A 21,398-nucleotide genomic window follows, 5' to 3' on the forward strand; every position below is an offset into this window, starting at 1 on the left:
TAAAATCCTCTTCACTTCTCCTTCCTTCCTTGGCTTCAGAGTCATGGCACTCCTGCAGCTTTCCCAATTTCACTTCTGTAGTTCCTGCCAGGTGTCACTGACTCTTCCCCTCCCCTTGCCCATGTCCAATGCCCCTCCTTTAAAAAAAAAAAAAAAAAAAAAAAGATTTATTTATTTGAGAGAAAGAGAGAGAGAGCAGGGGGAGGGACAGAGAGAAAAGGAGAGAGACTCTCAAGCAGACTCCCCGCTGAGCATAGTCCCAAGCAGGGCTCATCTCACAACCCAGAGATCATGACTTGAGCAGAAATCAAGAGCAGGATGCCTAAACAACTGAGCCACCCAGATGCCCCTGCCCTTCCTTTTCCCACTCCACGAGGTCTTCAACTCACTCTCCTAAGGAATTAATTATCAAAGTTTTGTTTCTACACAGAATACCCAAGTCCACACTTCCAACTGACATTCTGTCATTCATACACAGAAAGCCTCAATTATACATGTCCAAAATTAAACTAGTCATCTTCCTCTAAAACCTGTTATTCTATCCATTGTACCTATCATCCACTTAGTCACTCTAGAAGTGACATTTATCTTTGGACCCTACTCCTCGAGCCCACATTCAGTTGATTGCCCTGCTCCCTGTTCATTTTGCCTTAGAAGTGTCTCATATCTGCTCCCTTTCTATTACTGTAGTTTAAGCTCGTATTACCTGTGACTTAGAATACTGTCACAGCCTCCCAACTGGAACTTCTACTCCCATTTATCTTTTGATATTTCCACAAAAGGAGGTAATAATAGTATTTATTAGTATTTATAAATAACATGTTATTTATATTTAATATAGTGGCGATCCAGTGCTCATTATATGCCAGCCACTATACTAAATGCTTCCCATCTCTTTTAATCTGTATGACCACATAATAAAGTAGGAGTTATTATTATTGAAATTTTAAAGATGAGGAAAAGAGGTATGGGGAAGTCAAATAACTTATCTAAGTTCATAAAGCTAGTTCATAAAGTGACACCAGGATCCCAGCTCTATCTGGCTTCTAAAATCCCTGTTGATTTTTGCTTTTTTTTTTTCCCTGATACAACATTTTCATATTTTCTCTAGTCTCATCACAACCTTCTAGTCAGTCTTTACACCCCGCCCCCATCCACCCCCATCCATCACCACCCACCCCACCACCACGCCATTTCTTTCCTCTTCCTCCCTCCATTACCCATCTACCACTTTTCCATATTGCCTCTAGCCTGATCACAATCTTCCATTCTGTCTCTTTGCTTCCCGGTCCATTCTTCCAACCCACAGGTTCCTTGATTTTACTTATTTCCTTACTAAGGATTTACCCATCAGCTATTTCAAGAGAGTCCTTCAGGGCAGGCTCTTCTTTTACAGCGCCCACCACATCTGCCCAAAGCCCTCCTTCTCCCCGACCTGCTGAGAGCAGGGTTAGAAAAGGAAATGAATAAAGCGGATACAAAAAACTTCCTGCATCTTACTTTTTTCTCTGCCTAACTCAGTGTTGTTCTATCGATTTCAACAAAAGGAACCGAATGAAGGGTGCTCTGTGAACTGTGGAGTGCTCTACAAATGTAAAGTGCGATATATTCACCCTACCTTCACATGCCCTGGGGTTCAGCTGAGTTACTCTGTGAACGAAAGCAAAGGTGTTCCAAGTAGAGCACGCCACGTTTGTGCTCGGAGTGAAGGAAGAGTAAGGCCCCAAATAATATGAATTTGGCTCGGGAAATGTCTACTTGTCATTACCGCCCAAACCCAGCTTGAGTTCAACAGGTCGTGAGCCAGTAAGACCGGGTATTGGCCTGAACACCCCCAATTTAAAACTCTCTCTAAGAATGTTCCCTTCCTCCAGCTCCCTGGAGGTTTTAAGTTGTTGCAAATGCCGTCCCCGACTTTCAAACGGCCCCTGCCCTGCGCCCTCCCTTCCCGACCTCTCCGCTTCCTGGTGGTCCCAGCCCTCCGACCCCTGCCCCGCCCGCCTGCGGAGGACTACAAGTCCCGGCGTGCCGCGCGCGCGCCCGGCCGGCTGCACCGGGGTTGGGCGCGTGGCGGCCGCCGAGCTCTGCGCGGGGGAAAGCCTCCCGGCGCCGGCCATGCGGGGAGGTAAGTGATACGCTCGTGCTGCGAGGGCACTGGGAACGCGGCCACTCTCTACCCTCTCCAGGATTAAAGGAAACGAAGAAAACCACAATAAAAACCGCCCTGCCCTCCCTCGTCACTGCTGTGTGTCCGGTGCTCCCGCAGCTTGTTGCACCCACGAGCGTGGAATGTGTCACCCTGGAGTGGAACTGGGGGCAGAAGCGTGCCGGGCTCCGCCGAGAGCTGCGGCTCGCCGGGCTGCGGGGCAGAACTCGCAGGATGGGACTGGGTGGTGGCACAGCGCGGCTGGGCGCCCAGCGAGCGCCACACCCCCACACTCCCTTTCCACAGACGGGCTCCCCGGGGAGCCCCCAAACTCAAAGACGAACGGTTTCTTTTTGAAAGTCTTAGAAACTTTCCCCTCTTGTCGCCGGTGCCACCAGCGAGTCGTTTGTCTATCGGACGGCGCCGCTCATCCAAGAGGCTTCCAGGCGTCCCCTCTCCTGCCTTCAGTCTTGCCCCACCGCTCGCTCTCCAGGCCGCTCCTCCCTCTCCCCTGAGACGCCCTTAGGGACGCGGTGAGCACAGCCCTGCCCTCCGGCGACTTCTCGAGGTTTCTTCGGCAGCCACGTGGACCCAGGTCTGCACTCTGCAATGTGGGCTGGACACTCCTGCGGGCCGGTTCCCTGACGGGAGGCAGGGCGAGTGGGTCCTTTGGGATACCGCCGGTTCTCGGGGTGGGGGCTGGGATGGGGGGATGAGTCCTGTACAATAAAAAGCTCTATCAGAGGCACCAGCTTCCCGCCCTTGCTGACTCATCTCCCCTCCTCAGCCCATTCTCAAGTGTGCCCGAAAGTTCTGCCTCAGAATCCCAACACGAGGATCTCCCAAGTTATTCTAGCGCATCCCATAATATCAGAATAATGGATCAGAAGATCTTGTTTGTCTCTCTCACCCTGCACTTAACACACTACACACCCGCGCCCATAAAAACGCACCATGCACTCTACGCTCTACACACGCCACAAACACATACCATACGTATTACACAGCATACACATCACATAAACATACATTACATACACACATTTTGTTTATCCTACAGGCTGTATACACATACCATATACAATATACATACGCATCATTTTTATTAAAATGGAGAAGAGAGTTAAATCAGTTTGTTGTAGAGAGTAAGGAGGAAGTGGGTGAGTACCAGTATATATATTTATACCCACAAATGTCGATTTATTCCAAAGTTGGAAACTAGCTGATGAGTGAAACCTGCCCTTGTTAGAATTTAGAATGCTTTCTAGGCTCTTTTTTCCCCCATAAAATGGGATTGATTTCCTACATCACCTTCTGAAACCTTTACCCTTATCTAACAGGCAAACTTAATCACAGCAGAGGAGAGAGAAGGAGATGTCCTCTATGTGTAGGAAGAAAATTTTGGAGAAACTTCACAGAAACCTTCCTCCTGTAGGGGTGTTTAAGGAAAAGTTACGTGTAACTAGATTTTCTTTGCCTCTCCTTTCAAGATTCAGAGCTGACCTGATTTTGTTCTGAGCCATTGGCATGACAGTGATGTTGAGACACGTTTCCCATCCATCCTTCCCCCCAGGACTCACACCCCAGCCCATCTGAATTCAGTTGGAGCACATTTCAGGAATTTCAGACCAACTCCCAAAGCATTATGAAATCTGTTGGTGAAAGGGCTCTCTATCTCCAGAAGAGTTCATCATTTTGATCAGTGGTGATAAGACTCCCCTGTTTGACCAGACTCAAAAAAATGGTCCTCAAAAATAAATGAACACTTAGAATTTGTCCCTAAATTATTGTTGTTATTATTATTGTTGTTTATAGAATTTGTCCTTAAATTATCATTTGCTTTTTCAAAGGAGGGATGGTGAAGATGGGCAGAGAGAGCATTTGAAATCTTTCTCAGTGATGATCTTTCATGAAGTTGAACATTTCTAATATCCTTCTTGGAATAAATGAGGGGAAAAGAAATTTGACTTTGAAATTCAGGTTGCAAATTTAGATTATAATTTCTGATCTTCTTCTAGGGCCCTTAAAAAATTATTAAAGAAAAGGGAGACCTGTTACTTTCTCCTCAATTCTTCCTGAATTCTACGCAGTCATACAGCAGCAGATGATTTTTTTTCTCTACAATCCTTCTTGGGAACCTGTATTCTTTCTGCCCTATCTTAAGTAGTTTAGTTGACATCTTGACTTAAAAGTGTCCAAATATTGATTGTTGTTTCTTTTGATGAAAGCTATGCATGCTTTCTGTGTATCTATGGCATATTTGTGGAATGGGAATGTTTCCATTCAGCCGTGGTTTCCAGCCAAGCAAGGGAACTGTGAGATTGACCAGGGTAAATTAAAAGATCATGCCTAGTCTCCCTATGCCACCTTCCCATTTCCTGAATGGGCGGAGATACTATGAATTTGGAGGTTGGCATAGTATCTTCTTTTTCATATGTAACTAATATAGGACCTGGTGCTCATGGATAGTGTTAGTTAGATTTGTTGAATTACGCTTTGTATGCAACTGGAATAAACAGTTAAGATTAAACCTCCCAGAACTAATTGTTTTTGTAGAATGAGATTTGTTTCATTTTTCATTTTGGCTGACTTTATATGGTAGGTTGAATGCCAAAATAAAAGAATGTAGGTGTTCTCAAAAGATCTGGTCATCCACTTTGCATCCTCTGAAATATGTTACTTCCTGCATAACGAAGAAAAGGATTTTCTGCTGGGCAGTGCTTTCCTTATTCTTAAAGAGATTGCTTAAAAGCCAGCCCTGGGAACTTTGTCCATGAGTCTCTGTTAGGAAGAAAGTGTAACACAGGTCTGCAGCTCCTGAGTATTTACTGATTGTAGCCAGTAGTGCTAGGTTCTTTCTCTTATTTTCTCTTGTTTTTTTCTCCCATGGGGGAGAAAAATAGTTTTCAAAACATGACATTCCTGCTCAGAACAACAGCAAGGATCTATCATGCAGCAACCATGAAGGGGGTGGGGGGAGAGAGTAAATAAGAGGCTATCGATACTGCAGGTTTTCTTTACAAGACAGGTGCAGGGAGAATTCTGCAGTTCTTGGACTCCTGATTCATTCACTTCCACTAATTGTGCTGAAGGTAGTTAGCAAAAGTGAACAGGCACACTGTAGCTTTAAAAAGTCAGCCATGAACCAGAAGGCAGTTGGTGCAGCTTGTGTGTGATTCCTAACGTCATGTTGGCTGAGAGCCAGCCTGGTTTTATTTCACTGTGTCAAATTGTACCTCCTTATTGAATTCCTTTGCCAGCCTACTTTGTGAAAGAAAACATTGGGGTTTCTTTGGCTGCTCTTGATAAGCCTATAAAAAATGACATGTTTTAGTTGCTTCTAGGTAGGTTTTCTTTTTACTCTTCCACAAAAAGAAAATAATAATAGTAATAATAATAATAATAAGACAATGTAGTATGGTGTTACAGAGTATCATTGTTAGTGTTTAGTTTTGTTTTGTTTTTTCTGAGATGCTTAGAAAATGGTGAATGTGTAACAGTTTCCAACTGAAGTGAAATCATTCTTTTGGCATGGAGCAGCAGCACTATCTTCTGTCTACTCTGTAACGGTGTGTGAATGTATGTTAATATCTATATGTCTATTAAATGTTGGATTTCTCTATGGATGATCTAAGTGGTTTAGCAACTGGAAGTTTGTGTGTGTGCGCGTGCACGTGTGTGTGTGTATGTGTGTGTATCAGAAGTGAAGATTATCCCACACTTAACAGTATTATTTGTTAATCATCTACTTCTCGAACAGTGATAAAATCTTGTGAATATACTAAATGATGCACTTGTCATGTCAGAGTAATCCCTAGAGAAGGAGTGCCGAAGTATAAAGTAATTTGAGAGGAAATGTATTTAATTTATGGCTTCAGCTGTAGAACAAGCACGTTTCAGAACTAGTTTTTTAAAGCAGTTTTGTTCATAGCTTTTTCATCTTGCTAATTGCATATTAATTGTGGAGGGTTTTTTATTTTTTCACAGTCCTCATCCTACTAAACAAAAAGACAAAGTGATAGATGCTACTATAACTCCTTGGACGTTTTGGTGATTTTTACGTAAATCTAGTGAGCTGCCTCCCCTCTCTTACACACACACACACACACACACACACACACACACATACATGCACGCACACACACACCCCAGCACCAACCTTCTGTGCTAAGGGATATCTGACATTTTTGTGAGCTTCCAGCTTTACCACAGCGTGGCCATCTCACAGACAGGTTTTGAGGCTTTCGTTGAGCATATGTGAGGTAGGGGAATACTTGCTGACAAAAGCTTTAAGTGCTTTTTTGCATTGCAATGAAAAAATAGAAGGTTTGTGAGTGAACAAACAAACAAAAAAATACAATTAAAAAAAAAAAAGAAATCCTAGCCCCTGGTCTGAAGGGGCAGGAAAAGGGTGATTGTTTTTCTTGACTTTGACTCATTTATGAGTTGCAATGTCTTAAGTGAGAGCTTGGCACCCAGGGGAAGCTGTGCCAGTTCACACAGCACTTGTTTTGAAGGAGGATTCAATTTCATTTGTAAATGCTTATTGTCAAAGCAGGGAGTGCCAGTACAGATGAAAGCACCCCAATCCGCCTCCTCCAGTTCTTTAGGTTTAATCACATCTCTCCTATCGCTGAGGGAACTGGAGGTTTAAACAAACATACGTGAACTGGTGTGAAGCTGTAAAAGGGACCACTATGTTTCCGATTCAGAATATATATTCTTCTCTCACTTTCTAAGAATTAAACACAAGCTTTTCTCCCTTATTGATTAGTTGCTGAAGTAAAGGAACCCTGCAGCCTTCCCATGCTATCTGTTGACATGGAAAACAAGGAAAATGGCTCTGTCGGTGTAAAAAAGTAAGTGAAACTGGCTTGTGAGTTCTGCTTCTGCAAACAACAGAGGGACTTGGTTTCTATTTTTATACTTCTTGCTTATCTACTACAATATACTGTTTGGGGGTGATTTTGCGTGGTCTGCACTGGCCACCAGACTCCCTCCCCCTCCCCCCACAACCCCGGTTGCCTTTTTCTTTATTCCATTTCTAAGACAGAGATGTCTCAGGCATCAAACTGTGCATAAAGGGTTAGGGCGTCAGGCTTTGGAACAGGGACCATGGAGGATCTCAGCCCCGCATTCTGTATATTGAAACAAAACACTGAGCAAACAGACTCTGCCTTCTAAGTCCATTGGCTACAAGGGTGGGGGCAGAATAGAGAATTCGAGTCTTTTTAAATAAAATCACCTCTATCAAAACTGAGACCTTTAGTAAAGGAAAGAAAAAAGCTTTAGTTAGAATACAAAGTTGAACAACTGTGTCCTAACTGATCCTTGAATGTGAAACATTTCAGTATATAACATAGTGTATTTTCATGTCTGTTCTCACATTTGAAACTGTGGTGAATTATACGCTTGATTCTTTTAGAAAGGAAAATTTAGTTGCATTATGTAGCATATTCTGAAACATGCTACATATTTCAGGGTAACTTGTAGGATATCTGTGAGTATATAAAAAATATGTATATCCCTATTTAGATGTTATTTTGAAGCTACAACCACTTGGACTACCAGGAAAGTAAGTTCCAAGAGAGTGTTATTGTTCCATTTTTTCCACATCATTTAGTTTAAAATTGCCTTCAACTTGAGCTTTGGAGAAAAGTAATTAAATAAATAATGCATAGAAGTTATGATATCTAAATGAGGGAATAGTGTGCTACATGATTGTGAGTAGAGGGTATATTTTGCTTCATAGCGAAGTTACATTAAAATAAACTTAATAAAATCTGCTTTTAAAGATTCTTGGGTAATGTATACATCAGTGCCATGCTGGCATGTTTATCCCATTCTTGAAGTTTAGGGTTGTTAAATACCGGAGAAACAAAAGAAAGAGATGCGCCTTTTTTTTTTCCTTTATGAGTTAGATCAGTGCTCTCCAGTAAGTCTAGTACTTTGAACAGTGATGGAAATGTTCTTCACTTGCGCTGTGCAAAATGGTAGCCACTGGTCACATGTGGCTGTTTAAAAATTTGCAATGTGACTAATGTAACTGATAATTGAACTTTTTTTTTTTTAAAGATTTTTATTTTATTTATTTGTCAGAGAGAGAGAGGGAGAGAGAGCAAGCACAGGCAGACAGAATGGCAGGCAGAGGCAGAGGAAGAAGCAGGCTCCCTGATGAGCAAGGAGCCCGATGTGGGACTCGATCCCAGGACGCTGGGATCATGACCTGAGCCGAAGGCAGCTGCTTAACCAACTGAGCCACCCAGGCGTCCCGATAATTGAACTTTTAAGCAATTTTAAAAGTTAACAGCTTTATTGATATGTAATTGACATGTAATAAACTGCATGTATTTAAAGTATAAAATTTGTAAGTTTTGATACTCGTATATGCCTGTGGAACCATTACCACAATCAAGATAACCACCCAAATTTCCTTGTAACCCTTTATAATCTCTCCCTCCTGTTCTTCCCTGCCACCATATCCCCAGGCAACCACTGATATACTGTCTGTCATTGTAGATTAGTTTACTTTTTCTAGAGTTTTATATAAATGGTATTATTCAGAATGTACCTTTTTGAGGGGAGTGTGGGGGGTGTGGTTTCTTTTACTCAGCATAATTAATTTGGGATTCACCCATGTTATAGTGTCTATCAGTAGTTCATTACTTTTTATTACTGAGTAATATTTCATTGTATGGATATACACCAATTTGTTCACTGTTTATCCATCCATTTGCTGATAGACATTTGGGTTGTTTCCATTTTTTAGGTATTACAAATAAAGCTGCTTTGACCCTGTGTACAGGTCTGTGTTTGGACATATGCTTTCATTTCTTTTGGATATATAGGAATGGAATGACTGGGCTATCCGGCAGGTATATATTTAACTTTTTAAGAAACTTAGAAATTGTTTTCTCAACTGGTTGTTATTTTAAATACCCACCAGCATTGTATAAAAATTCCAGTTGTTCCATATCCTCATGAACTTGGTATGATCAGTCTTTTTCATATTTGATATTATAGTTTGCATTTTCATTTCCCTAATGACTAAAGATGTTGAGCAACTCATGTGCTTATTTGCCATCCATACATCTTTCTTAAGTAAAATATGGTCCAAATCTTTTGCTCATCTTTTTTATTGGGCTAGTTATTTATGTCTATTTTGTAGATAATTTTTGTATATTCTGGATACAAGTCCTTTATATACATGATTTGATAATATTTTCCAGTAGTATGTGACTTGTCTTTTCATTCTCTCTAAGGTGTCTTTCAAGGTGTAGGAATTTTTAATTCCAATGAACTCCAGTTTATCAATTTTTTATTTTATGAATAATGTTTATCTTTTTATTTTATTTTATTTTATTTTAAAGATTTTATTTGTTTAGTTGACACACACAGAGAGAGAGAAAGAGGGAGAGAGACAGCAACAGAGGGAATGCAAGCAGGGGGAATGGGAGATGGAGAAGCAGGCTTCCTGCTGAGCAGGGAGCCTGATGCGGGCTCAATCCCAGGACACTGGGATCATGACCTGAGCCAAAGGCAGATGCTTAACAACTGAGCAACCCAGACATCCCTATCTTTTTATTTTTTTAAGATTTATTTATGTATGTATTTATTTAAGACTATGCACAGACATGTGAGAGCAGGGGAGGGGAGGGGCAGAGAGAGAGGGAGAGAGAATCTTAAGCAGGCTTCATGCCCATGACAGCCCAACATGGGGCTTCATCTCATGACCCTGAGATCATGACCTGAGCCAAAATCGAGTCACATGCTTAACTGACTGAGCCACCCAGGCGCACCATGAATAGTCCTTTTAGTGTCATGTCTAAGAATATCTGCCTAACCTAAAGTTGCAAAGACTTACATTTTCTTAGATTTGGGACTGTGAGTTTTGAGTAAATTTTTGTGTATGTTATAAGATAAAGATTAAATTAGTTTCTGTTTGTGGTGGTGGTGGTAGGATTTTTTTGTCTATGAATATCCAATTGTTCCCACACTGTTTGTTGAAATGTTCCTGCAACTTTGTTGAAAAATAATTGACTATATATGTGTGGATCTGTTTCTGGAATTTTTATCCCATTCATAATTTTGTATATATTTATGCCAATATAACATAGTTGATAACTATAGCTGTATAGCAAATCTTGAAATCAAGTAGTGTTATCTATTTAACTTTGTTCTTTTTTAGACTTGTTTTGTCTCTCCTAGGTTCTTTGCATTTCCAAATGATTTTTAGAATCAATTTGTCAATTTCTACCAAAAACAAAAACAACAACAACAACAAAAACACCTGCTGGTGCTTTGATGACATTGCATTGAATTATATAGATCAACTTAGGGAGAATTGATCTAACAGTATTGGGTCTTCCAACCCATTAACACAGTATTTTTCTCCATTTACTTAGGTCTTCTGTAATTTCTCTCAGCGATGTTTTGTAGTTTCCCATTTGTATGTCATGCACATCTTTTGTCAGATATATCCCTACATAATTTTATAATTTCATGCTATTATAAATGGTATTGCTTCTTAAATTTTAATATCCAATTGTTTTTTTGATAGTATATAGAAATACTATTGATTTTTGCATATTGACCTTATACTCTACAATCTTGATAAACTCATTTATTAGTCTAGTAACTTTTTGGTAGATTCCATTAGATATTTAACATAGATAATTATGGGGGCACCTGGGTGGCTCAGTTGGTTAAGCGTCTGCCTTTAGCTCTGGTCATGATCTGAGGATCCTGGGATTGAGCCCCGCATCAAGATTCCTGCTCAGTGGAGAACCTACTTCTTCCTCTCCCTCTGGTGATCTCCCTGCTTGTGCTCTCTCCCATTCTCTCTCTGTCAAATAAATAAATAAATATTTAAAAAAAAATAGATAATTATATCTTGTAAGTAAAGAGAATCTGACATTTTCCTTCCCAATGTGAATGTATTTTATTTTTTTACCAGCTTTATTGCACAGAATAGGATCTCCGCTAACAAGTTGCATAGAAGTGGTGAGATTAGACAAACGAGTTTTGTTTCCTGAGGGAAAACATTTAGTCTTTTTCCTATCTTTCATTTTCTATATGTGTCTCTTTTTTGTCTGCCTTTAAGATGTTTTTATCATTGATTTTAAAGCAATTTGATTATGAGATGTGGTATAGTTTTCTTCATCTTTCTTGTGGTTGGAATTTTGTTTCGTTTTGTTTTTTGGCTCTATCGGCTGTTTTCATCAAGTTTAGAAGTTTTCCAGGCATCATTTTTTGGTTTCCCTCATTCTTCCTTTGGTGATTCCAATTATAGTGTATTTGATCACTTGATATAGTGCCACAATTCACTAATGCCCTAGTTTTTTTTTTCATTCATTTTTCTCTGTGTTTCGTTTTGGATGGTTTCTATTGTTTTGCCTTCAAGGTCACTAATCTTTCCTTCTGAAATGTATAATCTATTGTTAATCCCACTCACTGTATTTTCCATTTCAGACAATGTAGGTTTCATCTCTAGAAGTTCAAATTTCGTCTTATTTTTATATGTTGATATCTCTGCTTAACATTTTTAGTCTTTCCTCTTGCTTCTGAACATAGGAAGTATAGTCATTGTAACTGTTTCAGTGTCCCTGTCTACTAATTCTGTCATTTCTCAGTCCATTTCAGTTGACTGATTTCTCAGTGAATGGGTTATATTTTTCTACTCCTTTTCATACCTGATAACTTTTTTTTTTAATTTATTTGTCAGAGAGAGAGCGTGCGTGCAAGCGCACAAGCAGGCAGAGGTGGAGAGAGAAGCAGGCTCCCTGCCGAGCAAGGAGCCCAATGCGGGACTCGATCCCAGGACCCTGGAATCATGACCTGAGCCAAAGGCAGCAGCTTAACCAACTGAGCCACCCAGGCATCCCGATACCTGATAACTTTTGATTTGAGTGTCAGATACTGTGAATTTTTATGTTTTTGGGTACTGGGTATTTTTATAGGAATTATAAATATCCCTGATCTCTGTCCTGGGTGCAGATAGGTTACTGGGAAACAATTTTTGATCCTATTAAGTTTTGTTAGCAGGACCAGAGCTTCATTTAGTCTAAGGGTATTTTTCCCCACTTACTGAGGCAAGACCCATCTTTGTACTCTAGCCAGTGCTCATGAATTATGAGGTTTTCCTCTCTGGTAGATGGAGACATGCACTTTTCCCATCCCTGCATAATCCCTGAGGATTGTGCTCTCTAATTATTTGGGGTGGTTCTTTCCCCAGACTCAGTTAGTTTCCTCACATGTACGTGATAATCATTGCTCTGCTGAGTACTTGAGAAAGCCTCTGTGCATCTCCAAAGTTTTCCTGCTGAGAACTTTCTCCTCTGTCTTTAGGACTCTCCTCTGTGAACTCTTTCTTCAGGGAGTAGTGAATAGAGCTTACCTTGCTTGTTTTCCATCCCTCGGGAATCACTGTCCTTTATTACCTATGTCCAGTGTCTTGAATGTCATTCTTTTATATATTTTTTTCTACTTTTTTCATTACTTAGGCAGAAAGATAAATCTGGGCCTTTTTATTCCATCTTGACCAGAAACAGAAGTTCCAGTTAATTATTACAACAGTTAATGGTTAACCTAATGGACAGTGTAGAGTTAGATTATAATAGAATCCCAAAAGGCACAAGATGTAGACCCTTACAGCTGTTTCTGAGATCTGCCAAAACTGGGGCTTGTTTTGCTTTCATTTTATTTCCAGACATGGAAATATAGTTGCTTTACTTGGGAAAGTACTGTCACAAAGGGTCATTTCCAAAGAAGTCTAGGATAATAACCCTTATTCACTGGCCACATACTTCTGATCAGAGCTTTAGTTTTGCAAGGATACTGTTTATGAAGTCCCTTCATATGTTTAGTACTTTCGTGTGAGACTTGTCAATCCTCACAACATTTTAAGACATACGTTATTATTCTCATCTTACAGATGAGTAAACTAAAGCTCCAGGAGGTTGAAACCATATTATTAAAGTGGTATTTTACATGTTTTATACTAAAATTTCTAAGTCCATTTTGTATTTTATCTCTTATATCTCAATTTGGAAATAAAATTTTCATTGGAAATATTTGATCTGTATTAGATTTCATAAGATTTACAGTTGAAAAAATAGAATCACATATCCAGATAATTCCAAGCATAGTTAAAAGTTCCAATAAATGAATCAAGTACCAAAAAATTATTTTTGTATTCTATGCATATACATTGACACAACTGGTTCTTCTTTTTTGGAAGATTTTATTTGACTTTGAAACAAATGCATATCAATTTCAAAATGTCTTTCCAAGTTAAATAAATTTACTAAAACTTATACCAACTCAATGTAATTAACATTGAATTCAAAGTGGTGTTATATAAATTTATAAATAACTAAGTTTATCAATGTCAGTATATCAGTTTTCAAATTTTTCTTAAAATTGTTTTATGTTAGAAAAATGTAAAATTATTATTGCATACTATCATTGGATTGTATACTCTGAAAAATTTCAATTTCAAATTTTGTGCCTGTCTGGCTGGCTCACAAATCAGCTTCTTTTTTTTTTCCTCAGGGAGGTATAAATTTAGTTCATTCACATGTAGTGTGATATCAATGAGAAAATATAATATACTGTGCCATTTTTTGATCTTCATTGAAAATTTGGCAAGCACTCATTTGCTTTAATAAAATCTTGAATTAGAACAATAGTAGATCTTTGTAAGCTTCTAGGACTTACCCAACAAGCATTGGCAAAGAACACACATCATTATATTCCTTGTATTTTATTTTTTCCCCCACAATTCCATTATATGACATTGCAATGGCATTTCCAAATATATAATGATTATTTAACAATGATATCCATGACATTTCAAGAGTCTGCTTTAGAAAACTGAACATGAATATCATACAGTAGAATAAAGCATTAAGGGAAACATTAGTCAGTTGTTTTAGAATTACATTAAACCCAGATTTTTTTTAGTTAATGTGGCTGAAGTACCGTTATTAGAATAGAATTTAATTTTTCACATCTAGCTGAAATTTTTCTTTGGCAGATATAAAAGATTTAAAAATATTTATGTCTGAGTTCAATTTTTCAGGCCATAAATTGACAGTATTTCTTCATAAATTTGGAAGTTTTTCAAGACAAAGCATACTTCCAGTATTAATTGGGCAATGTCTTTTATGTTGCACTATTCATTGAAAGCTAAAGAAAAGTAATTGGGTTTTTCAAATTTTGAACCAGTTGATATTGTTAAAAAATTTTGTGTTCAGGCGATTTTTGGGTGGCTTGACTGAAAAATCTTTCACTTTTTGTGAAGTACCTTTTTAGTCTTTTCTCATAATATACTAAGAAAACTGAATATAACCAGATGTCTATGGAAAAATTGTTTTCTTTTTTGTGCAAGAATCCAAGCCATTTATAGCTATACAAATTTATAAGCTCAGATTCTGTTTGAAATCACTTCAAAACGTTTTGTTGGACATTTAATTTTTAATTCATGTGGCTAATAGCATTAATTCTTTTTTGATCATTGAGAAGAAAGTTACCAAATTTACTATATATCTACTGAAAAGGTCTTAATACTGTCCATTTTATTATCTGTATCATTTTTTTTGCGTAACAAACAAACAGCTTTTTTTCCTTTTGCTCTGCTCCAGCAAATTGCAATTGCTATTCATTGTGAAATTTCCAGTATACTTTCAGCCAGCCTCCTTTTTTCTTTTTTTCTCTCCAACCTCCCTTTTTCTTTACTGTTCTGGTTCTAGTGCTAGTTTCTGCATCAACTCTCAATTCTTCATCAGTAGTATGCTACCTTTTTAAACTTTAAAAATTTATCCATACTTATTTCAACTAAAATTTATTAAAATTAAAATAGTTAAGAATGTCAACTTAATGGGGCGCCTGGGTGGCTCAGTGGGTTAAGCCGCTGCCTTCGGCTCAGGTCATGATCCCAGGTCCTGGGTTCAGGCCCCGCGTCGGGCTTTCTGCTCAACAGGGAGCCTGCTTCCTCCTCTCTCTCTGCCTGCCTCTCTGCCTACTTGTGATTTCTCTCTGTCAAATAAATAAATAAAATCTTAAAAAAAAAAAAAAAGAATGTCAACTTAATTACCACTTGTGACATACAAAGAGATTCTCATAACTTGAGCTGTCTGCATCAGACACATTACAGTGTTACATGAGTATGTAAGAAAACATCGTTTGAACTGAATCAGTTGATACCAACTAGACTGGCTATATGTTTATGTATAATACTGGAGAGGACACATGCATCTGATAGGAGAACTTTCAACAAATTAGCTAGGTGATGCAGCAGTTAAAGTGAAATGCTGTCATACCAAAACAATGGAGCTGTGTTTAACAGAAATGTATTTTATATCTGTTAAAGTTTTTACATTTAAATTTAAACTAATAGGGATGCCTGAGTGGCTCAGTTGGTTAAGCCGCTGCCTTCAGCTCAGGTCATGATCCCAGGGTCCTGGGATCGAGTCCCACATTGGGCTCCTTGCTCAGTGGGGAGCTGCTTCTTTCTCTGCCTCTGCCTGCTGCTCTGCCTACTTGTGTTCTCCCTCTCTCTCTCTCTCTGTCTCTCTGACAAATAAATAAATAAAATCTTAAAAAAAATAAAAAAATAAATTTAAACTAATAAAAAGTAAATACAATTAATAATTCAGTTCCTCAGTCAAATAGTAAATGCCCAATAGCTACATGGGATTAATGGCTACCATATTGCGTAGGTTATTGCCAAGTGAAGCTCTTGCACACCTGCACCAGGAGAAAGATTACATGAATATGAAACTGAGGATGATGATTACCTCAGGTCAGGGGAGTGAGGGGAAATGGATGTAGTTATTGTCCAGATCCCAACTTTTATTTTGCCTGGCGGGTTCATGGGTGTTTATTAAGTCTTGAAATAACTAACTAAATAACTAAGAAGGAGCCATTTTAATAGTCTGAACTATATCCTTCTACAGTTTGTATACAAGTACTTTCTGTATCCATATGTGTACACATAGTCATGCAATACAAGAATGTACACAAACAGACACATATATTCAAAGGACACATAAAATAAGCTGTTATTGAACAAATGGGATTATAGTATTCTCTTTTTGTGGATTGTAGATGCACAGATTTTGGATTAATCATAGACCTTGGTACATGACACTCTTATTATCATTGTTCTACGTTTGGACATGTTAGATCAATGTTAGAATTTTTACTAAATTCTAAAAAAAAATTATAGGTATTTTACATGTATGTGCCTATCTCTACAAATCATAAATATTCAATGTCAAATATATATTTAATATATAATTTAATTTAATACTTATATATATGTGTATATATATGTATATTTTTGCCATTCACTTAGTCTTGCTCCCTTTTTCAACAGTGGGCCTTTTTTCCCCTTCTTTAATTGTCTTCTAGGATAGAGGAGGAACCAATGCTCCCACACAATAGATGCTTATAATAAGTTAGCAGCTTTTCAACAGGAAGCAGTTTATTTCTCTTTCACTACCGTGCCCCTCACGCCTCAGTGGGGAAGCTCTACTGCAATAGAAAACTCACAGTAGCAAGGTTTAGGAGGGCTTTCTTTTAAGATTTTATTTATTTATTTGACACAGAGAGAGAAGGAGGGTCCTAGTGAGGGGAGGGGAAGAGAGAGAAGGAGAACCAGACTCCCCACTCAGTGGGGAGCCTGGTGTGGGGCTCCATCCCAGGACCCTGGAATCATGACCTGAGCCGAAGGCAGAGGCTTAACCCACTGAGCCATCCAGGCACCCAAGGACTTTCAAAAGAAGCTACTTCTTATTAATGTCATGTCTTTTCTTGCATCTGTATCTCACCATATCCTCTGCCTTTGCAGTCAGTGTATGGTTTAATTTTGAAGAAGGGCTTTTTTTTTTTTTTTAAATTTTGGAACTAAAATTCCTTTTATAATTAGGAATATGATACTTTTCTTCTTAATGGGTACTATAAAGTTTTAACTTGATTTAATAGTATAATACTAACTTTTGAGAGTCTGTTACCTGTAGTAACTATTAAGCATTAATTTTTTGCCCATGTGAATTAGAGGGTTAGCAGGTGAATGGTAGATGTAAAATATTAGGGTAGAGTTAGAAATTATTATTAGCATTGCTAGAATTTGAAAACTCTGAACTTATTGTAGAATTATCAAAGAGACTTTTCATATAACAGTAATAACAATGGCTATTCTTACTTTACCTCATTAAAAAAAATCTAACAGTGCATATGGGTACAACAATCCACCAGTCAGGTCTCCATCTCTAAGGGAAGCAGTCACATCTATGGTTAAATAAAGAACTTCATGGGATATAGGATACTTGGTTATTTGCCTGGAACACTTGCCTGGCTACACAGCAAAGGAAAAAGAGGAAACTTGTAGAAATAATTATGTGTCTGATCATTGGGTTTCAGCTTTTGCTCATTTACTCCTAATCCTGTCCTTTTGTGGTGCTGCATAAATAACTAGCGGTCCTTAGATATATGTTCTTTGAAAGCAATGAGGAATTGTATCCAGCTGCTAGGTAGTTCCTGGGTACTCTCTCCCCATCAAGCCCCTCTCATCTGTTCTGTCCACCTTTCCCAGACCCACAACCATACTGCTTGACTCTCTACCTGAATGCAGTGAATGATGGTTCCCACCATGCTGTTCTTTCCAGGGAACAGCAATCTGGAACAGGGAGGCGATCACGATGGTGAGATACCTCTATACTAAATGCAAGGGAAATAGAACTCCCGAAACATTTTAAGGGGCTAAATACCAAATGCCTCTTAATGGTTTGTTAGGGAAGGAAGAAAGGAAGGAAGGAAGGCAGAAGGGAGGGAGGGAGGGAAGAAGAAAAGAATAGCAGGAGAGGGGAGGTAGCCTGAGTCCTGAGCCCATAATTCAAACTTGAAAAATAACCTTTCTTACCAGGATCCAATGTTATAACTCTTCTGCAGATATGTTTGGTGGGATAAGTCAGGGTGCTATATAGTTTCTTGAATACAGATGTTATATAGGAGTTAATGGTGATTCTTGTAACTGGTACAGTTTTATTTTTCGTAGTGAGGCTAGAATTCATTCCTTAATATTATATAGTGATCTGTTCACTCTGATATATACTGTATGGCTCAGGCAGCCATAACAAAATACCATAGATTGAGTAGTATAAAGAACAGAAATTTATTACTCACACTTTTGGAAATGGGGAAGTCCAAGATCAAGGTACCAGCAGATTCAGCTCCTGATAAGAGCTGTCTTTCTAGCTTGTAGATGGTCACATTCTCCTTAGATCTTTATGTGCACTTCCTGGGGTGTGTGTATGCTGGCTCTTACAAGGCCACCAATCCTATTGGATTAGGATCCCACACTTACGACCTCATTTAACCTTAATTGTCCTATCTCCTAAAAGCCCTAAGTCTAAATGCTGTCACATCAAGGGGTAGGGCTTCACCATATGAATTTATGGGGAGGAGGGCATAATTCACTTTTGCCATATGGCCTTATGATAAATATTTCATTATTCCCTTAAATGATAACTTGAGTTAAGAATTGAGTCTGTTTATTGTTTTGATTTGTACCGTTATGTCCATTGCAAATGACTACCTTAAAGAAGTGTACATTTCGAAAGAGTAAAATGCATAAAACCATAGAGTCAGCCAGGCGTATCATTTAAAGCATGAAAACAACAGGAGTTTCATCAAATCCAGCAAAATTCACAAACGTGCATTATGTATGTTTTATACATGATCAGCCCTGAGGAGTTGCTGTTTTCTACATAGTGTCTGGTATGCTACAGTCATCCCTACAGAAGGAAAACCGAGTTTGTCTAAACAATAAAGCCATACCTAAGTCCTTTGGCAGAGTGAGCCCTGTGCTGTGGCTCAGAACAGGGAGGGAAAGCTCTTCAGGTGGTCCTTGCACAGTTGTCTTTGGTACTGACTGGGGTATGAAACACATGCGTATCTGTGCTTAGCCTGAATTTTGGTGTGACTTATATCTGATGATGAATAAAAAATTAATTCATTGCACGCTCCTGAGAGGAGTGTCCTTATTTACACTTGTTCAGAGGTCTTTTTTTGTCCTACAAAGTTGAGAACAGGTAAAGAAGGGGGGGCAGTTATAGAAATCCCTTGTTTTCAGAAAGATGGGGTGGAGTGCTGGGGAGGCATTCCCAGCAGAGATATGTCAAAGACAGAGTGCCATGTGCTTCCAGAAGGGAGCCATCAGCCTGAAGTAATTTCTGTTACAGAGGAAAGAAGTGCAGGAAGATGTCCTGTCTGTCCCTGGGACTGCTGCTGCTGTTTCTTCTGATTCAGGGCTCCAAGGTCTCTACATACCTAACACAGCCTGACTCCCCTTGCCATGGTGACTCTTACTTCTCTTCCTTCCTCTATCTCTCAATTCCTCCTGCTCCTTAGCCACCCTCTGGAATAAGGCAGGTGACACACATAACCATAACCTTTTTCATCATTTAGCTGACTCAAGATTTTCCCCTTCACGAGACAATGGGTTCCCAAGGCTCATCAAGTGCCTGGCAGCTTCAAATTAATTAATGATTGGAATAAAAGATTGGACATATTAGGAACAGGACTTTTAACCAGTACCTTTTAAAATGACTAAGGTTCTAAACTTTGGAAGCTGAACCACAGAGCTTTGAAGTGTAACCAAGCTGTGGATATGGGAAAATCCAGGATGTTGCCCAGTTGGATTTCAGTACAAACTTAGAATGGGAAATAAGCCTGGGAAGTTATGTTTGAATCAAATTTCTGAATGCCAAGCTAAAGAATTTGAAATATACAGAAGGCTTGAAGAATTATTTGCTTTTTCAGTGTTTCCATTGGTTGAGTATGCTGCAGCTAAATGCAGACAACTTTTATTTATCAGAGTATTAAAAAATGAAAAATGTCCTGTCAAGAACCTTTGAATCATCCTTTCTCTTTTTAGTCCTGCCTTTTAGCCAGATCCCTGCTAATTTGGTTGAAGGGAGAGGAAGAAAGAAGTAGAGATAAAACTAAAGCCTATTTAGTGGCTTCATTATTAGATATGTCACAAGCCAAAAAAAAATTATTAATTTATTACAGTCAGAATTATATTGCTTTTAGCCATAGGCTGTTCTAAGATATGGGCAAAGAGTAGTTTAACTTAATTTTGAAAATAAGTTATAAAGATCAAGGCAGTACAGAATTAGAATGCATTTCTGAGTGGTAACATTGGGAGTTACCTTTATAAAAGGAGTAACGTGATAAATATATCACTGTAATATATTAACTAATTCCTAAAATAACTTTTGCTCTGAACTTTAAAGCAGAAATGCAATTAATGAGTATAATGGAGTTTTGAAGTCTCATATGAATTGTATTTATCCACAGTTTCCTTTTGGTCTCATCAACCTTCAGAATCTAGAATATCGCAAGTACTAAAAACTATACACATACTAGATTCTAAGAAAGGGTTTCAACTATGTTCCACCTGCCTTCACTAATGTGTAAAGGGGAAACGGAGACCTCGGCTGCCAGCGCTTAAAATTATAATATGTCAACATGAAAAACACTCACAGTAAGGTCTCCATCTGCATGTATCTGCCAAATTTGTTATTTACCGCATTTCTGTCCCAATAATTGTGTCTCTAGCTCTCTTTAAAAGTGAGGCGATTGTTTAATTAAGGGATAATTGTTTCCCAGTGTGAATTATCCATGCATGATATAATTTTTACCAATATATGATGTACTTAACCCATATGCACAGCGACTAAATGGTGATTGGGTTAAATGGAAACATTGGTTTGATTAGGTGATGGGATCATAGATAAATTCTGCCCTATGTTTCTTGCTAATTTTCTGTAATAAGTTAAAATACATACATATTTTTTAAAGATCTCATGCCTGGAAAAAATATTCATGAATTTATCATCTTTATACATTATATTTTAAGAAACTTTTTTTTGCTATGATGATAGTGAAATAATAAATATCAAACAAAATAATGGAACTTTTATATCTGCCATCTCATTTCATCAGTGCAAAATTAACAGCCGCAATGGGAACCACCATCTGGGAGGTGTTTTAGACAGCACCATTTAAATTCCTTTTGGAATTTGACGCGCACAAGTTATAAGAAAAGATCTGGAGAGAACAGTCCATTTAAAAGGAAACAGAGTGTCTCGGTTTGCTCACAAATAGCAGTCCTTTAGGAGACGTATGGCTTTCTCAGTGGGGAAGGGTGACACTTAAATCCATCCTGTGAAATGCACTCATA

The 21,398-nt window shown here is 38.5% G+C and overlaps 1 protein-coding gene across 3 annotated transcripts in view; it reads left to right on the plus strand.

Annotated features, from left to right (window-relative positions):
• The first annotated feature begins 2,115 nt into the window (after positions 1-2,115).
• LOC111143496 (sterile alpha motif domain containing 13) overlaps positions 2,116-21,398 on the plus strand; it is a 41,449-nt gene continuing 22,166 nt past the window's right edge. Inside the window, exons 1-2 of one of the 3 annotated variants that reach the window (XM_022497298.1) lie at positions 2,116-2,125; positions 6,921-7,005. In XM_022497298.1, coding sequence (XP_022353006.1) covers positions 2,116-2,125; positions 6,921-7,005 — 95 coding nt within the window. Of the gene's footprint in view, positions 2,126-5,432; positions 5,491-6,329; positions 6,409-6,920; positions 7,006-21,398 lie in introns of those variants that run through there. The other 2 variants (XM_022497299.1, XM_022497300.1) reach the window with 2 other exon arrangements.

Source organism: Enhydra lutris, unplaced genomic scaffold (assembly GCF_002288905.1).
Source record: "Enhydra lutris kenyoni isolate GAN:26980312 unplaced genomic scaffold, ASM228890v2 scaffoldscaffold9, whole genome shotgun sequence".
Taxonomy (NCBI): Eukaryota; Metazoa; Chordata; class Mammalia; order Carnivora; family Mustelidae; genus Enhydra; species Enhydra lutris.